The 14,242-nt window shown below is 62.8% G+C and overlaps 1 protein-coding gene across 3 annotated transcripts; it reads right to left on the reverse strand.

The window, feature by feature from the left end:
* Positions 1–104: 104 nt before the first annotated feature.
* On the reverse strand, positions 105–13,830 carry TONSL (tonsoku like, DNA repair protein). 3 transcript variants are annotated; one of them, XM_064268265.1, is made up of 26 exons: positions 13,758–13,830; positions 13,542–13,637; positions 13,288–13,430; positions 12,329–12,512; positions 11,872–12,001; positions 11,364–11,535; positions 11,169–11,283; positions 10,046–10,191; positions 9,719–9,871; positions 9,389–9,514; positions 9,023–9,203; positions 7,593–7,657; positions 7,402–7,491; positions 7,157–7,229; positions 6,896–7,059; positions 6,669–6,792; positions 5,768–6,543; positions 5,568–5,644; positions 5,101–5,254; positions 4,955–5,033; positions 4,176–4,477; positions 3,874–4,045; positions 2,880–3,055; positions 2,304–2,377; positions 1,535–1,668; positions 179–472 (listed from the first exon to the last, which is right to left on the reverse strand). In XM_064268265.1, the coding sequence occupies exons 1-26, from the start codon at positions 13,780–13,782 to the stop codon at positions 276–278; spliced, it is 4,128 nt and encodes a 1,375-aa protein (XP_064124335.1). In that variant the 5' UTR covers positions 13,783–13,830; the 3' UTR covers positions 179–275. The 3 variants fall into 3 exon arrangements, with proteins under 3 accessions (XP_064124336.1, XP_064124335.1, XP_064124337.1); XM_064268267.1 differs by having other exon boundaries at positions 361–472; positions 2,304–2,417; XM_064268266.1 differs by lacking the exon at positions 1,535–1,668 and having other exon boundaries at positions 105–472; positions 2,304–2,417.
* Positions 13,831–14,242: the final 412 nt, after the last annotated feature.

Here is a 14,242-nt window from a genome sequence, read left to right on the forward strand (position 1 = left end):
CCAGGCTGCATGTAGCACGTGCAGCCGCGCGCTCTCCTGACGCTTGAACCGGTTGGAGCACGAGGGCCAGCCCCAAGGCTCCGCATCCAAAGTGCGGTGTTCAGGGTCTCCGTGGGCAGGGTCTACGGGGGAAAGGGCCCTGGCTTCCCCACCGCGATGAGCCGCCGGTCCCACACTCCCTATTTCAGACAGCAACGGTGGAGGCAGCACGTCGTTTATTAAGGCTTTCGCAATGTGCATCTGGTGCGCCGGTGGGTGAGGGGGGCGCCGGCTTGTCAGAGGCGCCTGAAAAAGAGTTTGGCGCCACGGTCCAGCGTGCACATGGCGAGGCCCGGCTGGGTGGGCAGCACTCTGTGGCGTAGGGCGTCCCGGTCCTCGGGGGCGAGATGGAGGCTGCACAGCTGCAGCTCCTGCAGATGCGCGGTGATCTTGTCCCAGAGGCCCAGGCCCAGGGGACCCTGGACGGCGCAGCCTGCGGGGTGGCAGGAGCAGACCTGAGGGAGCTGCTTCTGGCAGGTCCTGCGTGGGGGACCGCAGGTGCCAGGGGTGTTTAAATGTCTTGCCACAGGTCCCATGGAGGCTCCCAAGCCCACGTTCTTCCCTCTTTACCAGTGTGGCGCTTGGGAACAAACACACTTCCCCTGGGACCCCAAGGGCTCAATGGAGGGCCCGAGAAACATGGGCTCCACTGGATAGCCAGTAATGGGGCAGGAGGGAGGTTGGCTTAAATAAACGCTGGGTTCAGTCTCTGCCTGGGAACGTGCCGTGCTATTAAGGTGTGACTGTGCCTCAGTCTTTCTATCTGTATTATGGACATGTCTGCCCCTGATCCTGTAAACTGTGGGTCCAAGTTGGCTCTGGAGAGCAAGGTTTGATTTTCAGAGGCCAGGGAGCCCCAGCAGGCTCAGGACCCTGGGAGCTGGGTGAGAGTATGCAGACACCAGGTGCCTGGGTGCATGGGGAATGGCCCTCAGCGGAGTGCAGATTTCCCACCAGCCTGCCTTCAGAGGTGCCTCACTGGAGGAGTCAGTCTGGCCTTGGGGGAGGGGGAGAGCACAGGAGGAACCCAGGGTTCCGATGTGCACTCCCACCCCTGGCCCCTTGGCCTGGAAAGTGGAAGCCCCAGCTGTGCTGCAGGCCAGAAGAGTGGGTAGTTGTCCAAACAGGTCAGTGGGGAGGACTGCCCTGCCATGGCTGAGATGAGAATAAGTTACAACTGACTACAGAAGGGCCAGGACAGCCCCTGCCAGGAGATGGGAGGGCCCTTGGTGGCACCCCTAGCCACCCTGAACTGGGACTCCCTCTTCTCACCATGGAAGGGGTTCCATTTGGCACACTGTTTGCCAAGGATCAGGTGGTGGCCCAGAGGCTGGGCCTGCTCCCTAGAGCTGCCCTGCGGTCTTAAGAGCTGGGCTCATGCCCCCATCCTGGGGGCTGTCCCTCACATCACCACCACATTACCATCCCCAACACCCAGTCCCCTGGGCATGAGCAGGGTGCCATGGTGGCAGAGGAGGGGGGCCCAGGCCCTGACCTGACAGGCTGAGGAAGCTAAGGCTGCGGGGCCGCTCCTGGAGGGCAGACAGGAGCTCCTTCAGGCCAGCACAACTGACCTCGGGGTTGGCAGACAGGTCCAGTGAGACAAGCGAGGGACAGAGAGGGAGACATCTGAGGGGGCCAGGGGAGAAGCACAGGGGTCAGCTTCCTGGGACGGAGCCCCCACCCCATTGCCAGGGAAGGCAGCTGCACAGGGAGCCCCAACAGGCAGGCAGGTCTGCCCTGGCCAGCACTGCTGGGCGTCAGGACCGAAGTGGTCAGGTCTGGGTATGCCTGGCTCTGCTTGGGCACCTGCTGATACCCCCCTAGAGCCAGCTGGGGCTCGAGTGCTTGATGCAAACAGGGTGAAAAGGGGACATAACCAGAGCGGAAGGGCCAGAGAGTGCTAGAGAGAGAAGCAGGAGCTGGTAGGGCAGGTGGAGGGCGGGGGGAGATGCCACATGGCCAGAACCTGGGGGCAGGGCAGAGCCAGGGGGAGAAGGGGTGGCTGGATCACCCCAAGGGGGCTCACACCACCTCTGCAGCCTGCTTCTTCTGACCAACTCCACCAGGATCCTAGGCCATGAACTCAGACCCTTCCCTCAGGACAGTGGGCAGCAGGACAGTGGGCAGCAGGACAGTGGGCAGCAGGACAGTGGGCAGCAGGACAGTGGGCAGCAGGACAGTGGGCAGCAGGACAGTGGGCAGCAGGACAGTGGGCAGCAGGACAGTGGGCAGCAGGACAGTGGGCAGCAGGACAGTGTCACCTGCTCAGGTCTCTCACAGCCTTGTCGTCCAGGTGGTTTCCAGACAGGGTCAGGTATGACAGCACACAGCCCTCCTAGACACAGCAGCAGTTGGGGTGGCCAGGTCACTTGGGTCTGGGCCAAGGAAGAATGCCCCCCAAGGCCGTTGCAATGTCCCCCTTCTCAGGAAGGAGTACAGAGAGGAAGCCTGATCCTCTAGCCCCAAGGTGGTGCCCCTGAGTTTAGAGTTCAGAAGAAATTTTTAGGGGCCTGGTTCTCCTTCCAGGTGTGAATGGAGCTCAGCACACTGTGCCTGGACTCACAGGGTCTCCGTGAGCCCTGGGTGTGGTTCCTGGACCTGGGACCACCTGCTTGGAGTATGGGTGGGGGGAAGCAACCCTGGAGGCAGGCTGCCCCTGCAGCTTTTCTTTCCAAGCCCCCAACCCCTCAGCCAGAGCTCATCACTGGTGGATGGGTCCCACCCACCTAGAATCTGTACAGATGAGGCCCTCCCAGCCTACCCACAGCTCACCAGCCAGGACCCTGTGACCAAACCTGGGGTATGGTGGCCCCTTCCCGTCTTGGCCCACTTCGTACCTTGGTCAGGTACCTGACCATGGGTTCCATAAGCCCTGCATCTCTCTTGCTGGCCACCACGGAGCTGAGCTCTAGGCGCAGGAGGGCATGGATGGGCAGGCTCTGCAGGGCCTGGGCCAAGGCTTGGGCACCCAGGGCGTTGTAGGACAGGGACAGGGTCTTCAGGCGCTCGGCATCTGCACAGGGCAGGGCCTCCGTCAGCCCCATGTGGCAACCCCCCCACTCAGGACCCTCAAGACTCCTCTGTGGCGAAGCTGTCATCCTGACTCCTTGTGTGCAGAAAACAGGTTCAGAGAGGCTGGGAGGGCAAGACTCTGGAGCCTAGCTTCTCTCCATCTCTGAGGGCCCCTCTTCACCCATCCCCACCCCAAGACAGGAGGGTCCCAGGGGCCTGAGGCAGTGCCCCAGGCCAGGATGTCTGTGTGGGGCAGAGAGTGGTTGCTGTGTGTGGTGGAGTCAATTCCGACTCATGGTGACCCTGTAGGACAGGGTAGAACTGCCCCATAGGGTTTCCCAGGAGCAGCTGGCAGATTTGAACTGTCGACCTTTTGGTTAGCAGCCTGAGCTCCTAACCACTTTACCACCAGGGCTTCGCAGAGAGTGGGGGCGGTGTTCTAGCTGGGCAGAAGCTTGACTAGGTGAGCCTGTGCCCTGGCTCCAGGTGCACCGTGGGACCACCGCTCTCTGCAGCCTGAGGTAGGCTCACAGTGGGACTGCTTTAGACAAAGACAACACTCAGAGCTGGTGAGCACAGGGGGCTGGGTGCCTGGGACTCGCCCTGGGGGACACAAAGCCCAGGCTGGCAAGCACTGAATGCCCCTCACAGGCCCTCCACCCACACATCCGCCCACCTGCACACTCCTGGAACCCTGGCCCCTCCTGGAGAAGCCTGGCTTGGGTGTTTTCAGGGCCTCTAAGCCTCAAAACACACCCTCCCTCGAGGCAGCTGGAACCCAGCCCTTCGGCCAGGGAGTGAACGTGCCTGCCAGCTAACCTCGGAAGGCGTCACCCAGGGCTGCCTGGTGGCTCAGGAAGATGCTGGGGCCGAGGCCACAGGACTGGAGGTGCAGGGTGCTGAGTGAGGGGCACGCTCGGAGAATGGAGGCCAGGGCCAGGCCACAGCTGTCTCCAAGGGGGTTCATGCTCAAATCCAGCTCTTCCAAGCTCTGCAGGAGACACAGGCCGGCACTGGGCTCCCAGAGCCACAGGAGCCAGCTCCTCTCCCCAAAGAGCCCGTCCTGCCCCTCCACGGGACCCAGGACCATGCATACCCCTGGCCCCTGCTCCAGGCTCTACCTGAGAGGCAGCCTGGCCTGGGAGGCCTGACGCAAGCTGGTGAAGGCCGGCTGAGCCCAGGTGGTTAGAGGAGAGGTCGAGGAGAGCCAGGTTAGGCATGGTGCCCAGGGCAGCCAACAGCTCAGCAGCACATCCGTCCCCTAGCCGGTTCCCTGCCAGCCGTAGCTCCCGCAGCGCTGTGTGCAGCTTGAGGGCCCGCAGCAGGGGGGTGAGCTGGGCCTGGCGCAGGGCCAGGGAGCAGGCACCAAAGGCGGGGCCAGAGCCCTGGCGCTCCACAGCCTGCAGCACCTGCGGGTGCTCTGCTGTGGGGGGTGTGGTGTCATCATGACAGGCTGGGCGATGCCCTTCTGCCCTGAATCCTGTGGGTGACCAGGCAGCCCCACCTGGGGTACTTCTAACCCATCTGTCATGTCAGCTCCACACCCTGCCAGGCTTACCCTCCGCCGACTGTCCCTGCCCCCTGCCACTGCTCAGTCCTCAAGATGAGCTTTCTCTGGGGGGGTCCCAGCTTCCGTCAAACTCTCCTTATGTGACTTTCAGGGGCCCTACCCTGACTTCCTCCAGGCAGAACCTGGAAGCTTGGGGCTGTCTTCACCCACCTGCCAGCCCCAGTGCCAGCACAGAGCTCAGCACCCACCAGACACCAGACCCCGCGGGAGGGAGGGAGGGAGGGAGGAGCCACCTAATTGCAGCAGTGAAGGCTTGGATAAGTCTGGAGGGAGGGGTGTCCAGGCCCTGACACGGCCTCTGCCCCACAGCAGTGGCTCTTGGGTCCTCACCTTGCCCCAGGCTCTGACAGGCCCTGTGGTAACGGTCGGCCAGTGGGGGCAGGTCCCACGAAGTCACCTGGGCCAGCACCTGGATGACACGGTCAGTGAGGACCCTGTGGTGCCCGATGCCCAGCCCCCTTAGTCCCTGTGCTCACCTCCTCATTGCTCTGTAGCACGTCGGGGATGGCATCCTGAGGGGCTAGCAGGGCCCCCTCCTTCTGCAGCGTCAGCCGTGGCAGCAGCCCACAGGTCTGGTAGTAGCGCTGGGCAGCCCGCTCAGCCAGCCAGGCCACAGAGTGGGCCTCGGTGCTGTGGGGCGGGGGGGCGGCCTGCTTGGGGTTCACAGCTCCCCCTCTGGCTCCTCCCTGGGTCACCTGGCTCCTCACTGCCCTGCTTGGGACGCCCCAGGCCCTTCCTGTAGCTGGGCACACCTCTGGCTCTTCTGGGCTGTTCTAAACGGCCACAGGGCCTGCCGGGACCACCAGGGACTCTGCTGGCCTATTCTTGTACTCTTGCCCAGGCCTGTGGCTCCACTCTGACCACCAGAGACCTGCCAAGCCTCGTCACATGTCCCAGGCCACCGAATCTGCAGCAGGATGGGGGAGGCAGGCTACAGCCTTACCTGTGTGGGACGGGAATGAGGAAGAGATTATCCTGAACTCGGACTCGAACCCGGATGGGCGGGAGCAGGGCTGGGCCCTTGTGGACAGACGGGGAAGACAGGCAAGTCAGGAGACAGCCCCCTACTGCACTGCAGTTATCCCTGCCACCCCCACTGGCCCCGGGCTAGGGAGCACTCTGCTCCAGTTAGCACACACCCACCGAGGGCTGGCCTGCCAAGAGACTCTCCTGGCCAGGACCTGAGGCCTCCGGAGTGACAGGGCTCCCTGCAGCTGAGTTGGCCTCTGTGCTAGCTTTGACCTCCACATTCCAACTCTTGTGGTAGATCGGGGTCAGATGGCTCTGCCGGGTCCGGGGCCTGGTGGGACGCTCACTGCCACCTGAACCTGAGGCGTTGCACCTGGTGCTGTCCCCACTGCCTGGAGGGTGGGGCCGGCGACTACCCCTCTGGCGTCCGAGAATCACGGGTGAGTCGTCTTCCAGCCAATCCCTAGTCAGGCACTTCTCCTCAGGAACCAGAGCTGCCCGGGGGGCTGGGGCCTCACCCAGGCCCCAAGGCTGGCTGGGTCCCAGATGTCGGCTCTGGGCACTGCCCACGCCCCGGACGGCTGACTGGTAGGCTGCCCGACTGGCACTGGCCATGGCTGCCTGTCTGTCTCCAGCAAACCTGGCCATCTGGGCCGGGGCCTGACGGATAGACGCTGAGGGCCGAGGCCTCTTTTGGGCTGGCTGGCAGGGCCCCTCGCTGTCCTCACTCTCCGAGCTGCTGCTGCTGGCCAGCCCGAGCCGGCTCGTCCGAGGCCTGGCCACAGTCGGTGCTGCCTGCCTGGGAGAGAGCCTGGCACAGGCCTTTGAGGCCTCTGAGGGCCTCAAGTCACAAGAGGGGGATCCTGGGCAGGGGCTCGAGGGAGGAGAGGTCTCAGGGTCAAACAGGGGGTTACTTGGAAAGGCCTGGGGCACCTGGGAGCCCTGGGGAGCTGTGGGGAGGAAAGGATCCAGGTAAGACAAGGGGGCTGGGCACCGTCTCTACCATGTCCACTACAGTTTACCATCAGGGCACCCCCAGGTGCTGTCCCTGGGGCTAACATGTGTCCCTGCTTGCCTTGGCCTGCAGCAGCTGTCTGGAGCAGCCTCTCCATGGCGCCAGCCTTCTGCCATGTCTCTTGGTCGAGATCCCTGCTATATAGCCGCACCCACTCCTGCAGTGTCTCTAGGGGGCTATGGCCCTGAAGGGGGTGACAGTGGGCCCTGAGTGAGCTGGCAGAGCAGCCCTCTGCCTGTGGCCCCACTCCCACCTGCCTGCCCCGCTCACCTTGGTTGTTTGCTCACCTTGGTTGTTCGTAGGGTAACAGATGCACCGCGCTCAATGAGCAGCTCAGCCACCTCGAAGTGGCCGCAGGTGAGGGCGTCATGCAGCGGGGTGATGCCCTCACAGCCTGAGCCACCTGGGTCGTCTACTGTGGCCCCGTGGTCCAGCAGGAAACGGACGATCTCTGTGGGCCGGTGGAGAATGTGAGCTCAGCGCCAAGTTCCCTCCTCACGCTTGGGCCCCACCCCATTGTACACAGACCCCACCTGGCTCACACTCACCCAAATGCCCGTGGTTGCAGGCCTCATGCAGAGGTGTCCAGCCACAGTAGTCCCGAGGGTTGACAGGGTGGCCCTGGGCCAGGGACAGCAAGCAGCCTGGCTAGAGAGTGCTCCAGGCTGCAAGCAGCTGGAAGGAGCCTGGGAGGGCCAGGATGGACATGGGGGCCCCAGGGGGCTGGGACAGGTTAGGGGTCCCCAGGTGGGCCAGGACAGAAAGTAGGGATCTGGGGGGGCTGGGGCCCCACCTGCTTCACCAGGTCCTGGATGCGGCGCAGCTGGCCCTCAATGCAGGCTCGGTGCAGCAGGGTCTCACCCATGTCGTTCCGCCGGTTCCACTGTGGGCACAGCCGTGGGTGAGGACAGGGCTCAGGGGTGTCTAAGGGGGGCTGGATGGGGCTGGGATGCCCAGGAGCAGGGGTGGTCACGGGGCCCTCACCTTGTTCATCTTTTGCTGGCCCAGGCAGCCCCGGAGCTCCTCATCCTCTTCTGGGTTCTCGTTCTCTGGAAAAGCCAAGCCCACTCACCCCCCTGAACATCTGAGCCCCGCAACTGGCTCTCCAACCAGGGAGGGCTGAGCTGTGGCCAGGGGGCTCTGGAGGACTCCTCTGCTGGGTGGGGACCCAAGTCAAGGGCAGTGGCCCTCCTCTGCTGCTATGCCCCCTCTGGGGACAGCCCCACTTCCATTCACTGGCCCTTGCTGCCCTCACCCTCTGCCCCAGGGGATGCTTCTGACTTTCCTTCCTGATCAAGCCCCCTCCCTCATCCTGGCTGCCAGCTCCTGCTCCACTCACGGTCTTCCCCACCAAGACCTCTGCTCACCCCTCTCACTGCACTGGTCCTTGGGCCAAGGCACCCCCCATGGAAACCACTCATCCTTGGAACTCACGCTCTCTGGCTACACCCTTCACCTGTGTCTGTGTGTGCTGCCATACCCCTCCCCAGCAGCTCCCACACCCCCATGCCCAGTGCAGTGAACACATCCCACCCCCCACCTCCTCCTGGGATGTCATGCCAACCCCAATCCTCAGGATGCCCTCTGTTCCCTTTTGGCTGTCCTGCTGTCTGAGCCTTTCCGGAACCCCTCTTACCCTGTCCATCTCGAGTGGCATCTCTAAAAGCTCCTGTCCTCAGTCCTCTACCCCTGCAGGGCGCGTACCACCTGCACTCCCAGCAACTAGCCTAACTCCCTCTTAAGCCTGAACTTCCCTGGCCTCCTGGACCCCTCACCTGGGGGTCATGGCATCTCAATTTCAAGATGGAAGTCACGGCTTTCCCATGGTCCCCCAGCTCAGGGAATGCCTCAGCCACCTGTCACTCCAGCTAAAAACCAGCACTCTCGACTGCCTCCCTCTTACTCCTCCGCCCCACCTCACCCCTTCCACCTGGCAACCAGGCCTAACTCCTCTCATCTATCCCAGCCTTGAGCTCACACCTACCCTCACATAGCTGACCTTGGCAGTCCCTGGAGAAGCGCCAGCACTAGCTCTCAGGGTTTTCTGGGATGTGCTAACTCACGTTTCCGACGGCCCCCATGATGTGCCCTGCCTGCGCTGGGCTGCTTTCACGTCTGTCCCACCTCTGGTGGCACTGTCACTGGCCTCTGGCCCTGCTGCCCCCTCACCTGGCTGACACCCTCCTCCGACTGCCTCTACCTGCAGGTGCTTCTGGGCCTGCCCTGGGCTCCAGGCACACAATTAGCCTGGACGCTGGGGAACACGGTCCTTCCACCTCTGCCCGCCTCCATGGGACACGGGGGACCCCTCTTGCACAAGCTGTTTACCCTGAGGCCTCAGGGCAGCTCCACCCAGCCCTGCTCAGGAGGGTACTGGGTGGCTGACACAGCACCAGGGTGACACGCGCCCTCACCACTCTCTGAGAGCTCCACCTCGCTGGCCTCCAGAGCCTGGCTGTCCTCCTCCTCCTCCTCCTCCTCCTCCTCCTCCCCATCCTTGGCCACATCTAGCTCCTGAAGTCTGGCCTCAGTGCCAGGGGCCTCCTGGGGCTGCAGCCTTAGCTGTACCACCTGGAAGTGCTGCAGGATGCGCCTCTGAAGGACAGGGGGCAGAAGGGTGGTATAGATGGCTTAGGGGAATGTTCAGGCAAGGGTGAGGGGGGACGCCAGCTACCCCGTGGTGGGGAGAGATGGGCGATGCAGGACAAGGGGGTCAGTCGGGCTGTGAGGGAGGCCTGGGTTTGGAGGGGCCTGCAGTGTGGGTGGGAGGGCTCCTGCACCTGCAGCCGGAGCTGCTGGGCCTGCTGGGCACAGCTGAGTGCCTTCTGGAAGCACGGAGCCAGCAGCTCATAAGCATCCCCAGCCTCCTCTCGGGACAGCGCAATGTTGAACCAGGTCTTTGCCTCCTGAAGATAGAGGGGGAAGGATGAGCCTGGTAGCCACACCACCTGCCACATTGGACCAGCTTCCCCCTACCGCCTTGCTCAAGCCTGTGGGGGAGGGGGATGCCTGTCAGCCCCATCCCACCCCCAGTGCAGGGGTCCCGAGGCAGAGCCCTTGGGACAGTAGGGGAGACCGGTGCCACATGGGCGGGACACAGTGCATCTCACCTCCAGGGGGTTCCCGCTGCGCAGCTTCAGCTCCTCCTCGTAGTGGTGCACTGCCCGGCCCGGCTCCTTCATATCACCCCAGGTGGTAGCCAGGGACACATGGATGACAGCCAGCTCAGGCCCCGGCCGGCCTAGCAGCTCCGCAAAATGCAGCTGGGGAGCCAGCACCAGTGAGGACCACGTCACCACCCCCACCCTATTCCCTCCTGGCCCCACCCCAGACAGGGCCTGGCCATCCCCGCTTTACCTCCTGTGGCACCCTTTCCCAGCCAGGGGCTGCCACCCCCTATCCCTCCAGAAGCAGCCCACCCTAGCTGGGCTGCATACCTGCTTCTGGTAGGCCTTAGCTGCCCTGGGGAAGTCGCCTGCCTTGGAGAACAGGTCCCCTAGTTGTTCACAGATTCCCATGGCACTTTCAGGGTCACAGTCCTTGGCCTCCTCCAGCTGCTGCTGTAGCCGGATCACCTTCAACACTGTGGGAAGAGCCTCGTGCAAGGGGGCAGCACAGGGTGGAGCCCTGCTCCTGGCGCTGTCCCTTGTTGGCTGCGTGCCCACAGGAAGGCCACCAACCCTTCCAGGCCTCCATTCACTCTCCGGTAAAAGGGGGTTGCAAGGAAGCCTATCCCATAGAAGAACTAATGAACTTAACAACTGAGAACACCTGGCTAGGGTGAAGCTGGTTATTGTCACCTACTTGGAAACCCCACTGTCATTAGTGGCCCTGAGCTAATCAGCCCATGGGCATTGGGTCCCTGTCCCACTATGTGGAGGGACACAGGTTACCTCGAGCTTGTCAATGAAAAAACTAGCGTTATAGATTAAATTGTGCTCACAAAAAAGATATGCTGAAATCCCAACCTCTGTATGTATTTATGACCATGACTGTGTTCGCAAACAAGCAGTTTCAATACGTTATCAGCTATGTTTATGTGAAATCACACTAGGTGAGCCACCGTTAGGGCGAGTCCTGATCCTATGTGAGCGGTGACCTCATAAAATGGTAAGAAACACAGAGATAGGAGACAGCCATGGGATGCTGCAGCCATGAGCCAGGGAACGCCTGGAGCCACCAGAAGGTGGCAGAAAGGCCTGGAACAGATTCTCTCTCGAAGCTCAGAAAGAATCAAAATGACCAACACCCATATCTTTGCTTCTGAGCCTCCAGAAGTGTGAGAGAGTACATTTCTGTGGTTTCAAGCCCTGGCTTTACAATACTTTGCGCAGCAGTCCCAGGATACTAACAGCTGGCTCACAAACCAACATCCTGCTAGTCTCCGACCACCTCGCTAAGGCATCGTGCCACAGGCTCAGAGAAGAGACCCTGGTACTGAAGGTGCTGCCTTCCCCAAGGAGGCATGCCTTGGCCCCTCTGCTAGGGGCAGGGAGCCCTCCCCAGCTCTCCACCCCTTCCTGTGGGGTTTCTGCACCCAAATCCCCCTTTCAGTCTCACCATACTTCAGGTTGCTGCAGACTACCTCCCTCTGCAAAGGCTTTTGGGAGCCCAGCCTGTAAGCCTTCTTCAGGGCACGTTTGGCAGCTAAAAAATCCCCCAGGTCTTGGAGGATCTGGGGGGCAAGGGAAGAAGGCAAGACTCACACCTTGCCCAGAGGCCTGCCCGACCAGGGCCCCAGGGCTGCCTGCATACCTGTGAAATTGCCAGGCAGCACTCACTCTCCATGAACCCCCTCTTCAGTGCACGGGCACACTCCCGGGCACCCTCCAGGCAGCGCATGGCCTTGGAGTGCTGCCCCCTGCGCCAGTGGATGGTACCCAGGTTGTAGCGGGCACGGAACAGGTCCTCGTGGAGGTGGTTCTGCCTGTGGAGCGGGGGGGGGGCAACAGGTGCTCAGGGTCCTTGGGACACTCCTGTTTGTAGAACAGCGACGGTCTGGCACCTGAGGCACCTCAGGGGGTCGCTAACGAGCAGTGAGCGCTCAGCAAGTTATAGGTACTGACACCACCACTATGCTGGAGTCCAGCCCTGCTGAGCCTCAGTCAGGGGCTTCTCCACTCACCTCCCTGCCCCTGCCAAATCCAGCCTGCTCCTCCTGGCATTCAGGGCAGAGGGAGGCCCAGATTGAAAGGTGGTCCAGGGACCTGCCACCCATGCCTGCTTCCCCCGGGTCAGGGAATACGGCCAAAGAGGGCCTTACTCAGAGAGGAAGATGCTCTTCTTGAAGTAGTTGCTGCACAGGGCCGCCTGCTGCAGGCTGTCAAAGGTGAGGCCCAGGTTCAGGTAGAGCCGAGTCCTCATCTCAATCAGCTCTCGACGGGCCACAGCCCCTGCAAGGCGCACCCCTAAACGTTCAGCTGCCTTGTCCCCAGTTGGGGTCTCTAGCCTGGCCCTATGCCCTGTCCAGCCTCACTCCACCCCCAATGCGGGCCATCAAGGGCCCTGCTGCGGACACATCAAGGGTGAAGGGCGAGAGCAGACGGTTTTTAAATGAGGTCTCCGAGGCAGGGTATCGCATTCCCCCTCAGGAGGGGCTTCTAGCACAGGGAGGCCCCAGGCGGAGACGATCAGCCAGCAAGCTGGGCTGATGGTGAGGCAGCAGTCTCCTTGCCTGCAGCTAGTGGTGGGCAAGGGCCAGGCCTCTGCTGGGCACCTACCCTCCAGCTTCTCGTCCACAATTGCCAAACTCTTCTCAAAGGCAGCCTGGGCCTGCAGCAGGGCATCCCGCGACTGGCTGTGGTCATAGATGTCCAGGTAGGTGCGGCCGATGGTGGCCCAGGCCCTCTGCAGCTCGACATGGTTGGACAGGGAGTAGGCCAGCTCCAGGTAGCGCTGCTGATGCTGGGGCAGGAGGGGTAAGGGCTGCTGTAGGCTGACAGAACTCAAGCAAGCTTGACCTTCCCCAGGGGAGCCCCCTCCCCAATAAGATCTCTATAGAGTAGGTAAACGTCAGGTCCCACATGTTCCAACTCCTCTGTGCCAAAGGCTGTCTGTGGTGAGAGCTGCCCCCGATGCTCCAAACAGCTGGTGGCATCACAAGGGAGAAAGAGGCGTCAGCATCAGAAATGCCAGGAGCTGGGGTGCCACAAGGAGCCCTGATGGTGCAGTGATCAAAAGTACAGCTGCTAATCAAAAGGCTGGCAGCACAAATCTGCCAGGCGCTCCTCGGAGACCCTATAGGGTTGCTATGAGTTGGAATTGACTTGATGGCAATGGGCTTCGTTTTGTTTGTTTGTTGGGGTGCCACAGCCCTGCTCCCAGCAGCCAGGGTGTCCTTGTGTGGACACTTGGATCCTGGTCCTTCCAGCATCTGACCCACAAACAAAGCTCTATTAACGTTTTCATTACTGGTTCCTGGGCAGGGAACTTGCTCCTGCCCGGGCTCTAGGAGGAGCTGCTGTGCCCCACCCCAGGACCAGGCTACCTGACCAGTCCTGGGCTCCCTGATACCTGACCACTCACAGGGCTCCCTGAGGCCCTGTCACAGCACACTTCTCCTCTCCCTCTGCTGGAGACTGTGCCTCCCTCCTCAGAAAGGGACCCCAAGAAGTGCAGGCCAACCCCAGGCTGGGGTGCGGCTCGTGTGAGTGAGAGCTGGTCCTCCCCATCCGCATACCTTCAGGGCAGCTGAGTAGTCCTCCATCTCCGCCAGCCGCTCTCCGATCTTGCGGTGGGCCACGGCGCAGCCCAGGGCGTCGTCGGCGCTCTCCAGGAGCTGCAGCTCCCGCTGATGCTCCTCCAGGGCCTCCGCGTAGCGGCCTGGTTGGTGGGGCACAGAGGGCCTCAGGCTCAGCCCGTCCGCAGCCTCGGGTGCAAGGCGGGTGCTGGTGCTCCACCCTCCCTGGACCGGGCCCAGCGGGTGGCACTCACCATGGCTGGCCAGGAGCTCCCCCAGCTGGTGGCAAGAGGCGGCCTCTTCCCGCAGCTGCCCGTTCCGCTGGGCCTTGGCTTTGGCCTTGCTCAGCTCTGCGGAAGAGAGGAAAGGAAGCGCGCGTAGAATGAGCGGGGCCGCTCCGTCCAAGAGCCGCAGGCTCCGGCTGGGTCCCAGTCCCGCTCCCCGGCGCTCCGGGTGCCCGGGGGACTCACGGCGAAGCTCGCGCTCCAAGCTCATGGCGCTGTCGGGGCGCCGCGGCGGAGATCCGGACTTCCCGCGCTCCTGCGGCCCCGCCCCCTGCCCCGTGCGCAGGCCCAGCCCCACCCCTCAGGCCCCAGACCCCGCCCCGCCGTCTGCTCCCGAGTTCCCGCCCCCAACCCTGAGGCCCCGCCCCCAGGCTCGCGGAGGCCGGGTCCCACCCTTTCGCCTTCCGCGGCTTCGCCCGCAGCCCCGTGCGCAGGCTCAGTCACATTTCTCTGCTTTGGCGTTGGCGTTGGCCTCGGCGGCGGGAGCTGGGGCGGAGCATTCTGGGAGTTGCAGTCCGGCTGGCGCAGGGGCGGGGAAGCGGCACCAATGGGGCGAGCCCGGGCGGACCGGCGCTTCCCTGGACTCAAAGGGCCACCCCAGCTGAGCGCTCTGCCGGGGCCTGGGGTCTCCCGAGCCCGAGGTGTATCAGGTGGAGACTCCGCTCCTCCTA

This window comes from Loxodonta africana, chromosome 14 (genome assembly GCF_030014295.1).
Source record: "Loxodonta africana isolate mLoxAfr1 chromosome 14, mLoxAfr1.hap2, whole genome shotgun sequence".
NCBI lineage: Eukaryota > Metazoa > Chordata > Mammalia > Proboscidea > Elephantidae > Loxodonta > Loxodonta africana.

What these genes read in the sequence shown, in the direction of transcription:
- TONSL (XM_064268265.1), bottom strand. Translation starts at nt 13,782, where the DNA reads ATGAGCTTGGAGCGCGAGCTTCGCC. An exon ending in GCCAGCAAAAGATGAACAAG is followed by an intron (nt 7,492 to 7,592) that starts GTGAGGGCCCCG and finishes CTGTGCCCACAG; the next exon opens with TGGAACCGGCGGAACGACAT. An exon ending in CTGCAACCACGGGCATTTGG is followed by an intron (nt 7,060 to 7,156) that starts GTGAGTGTGAGC and finishes ACCGGCCCACAG; the next exon opens with AGATCGTCCGTTTCCTGCTG.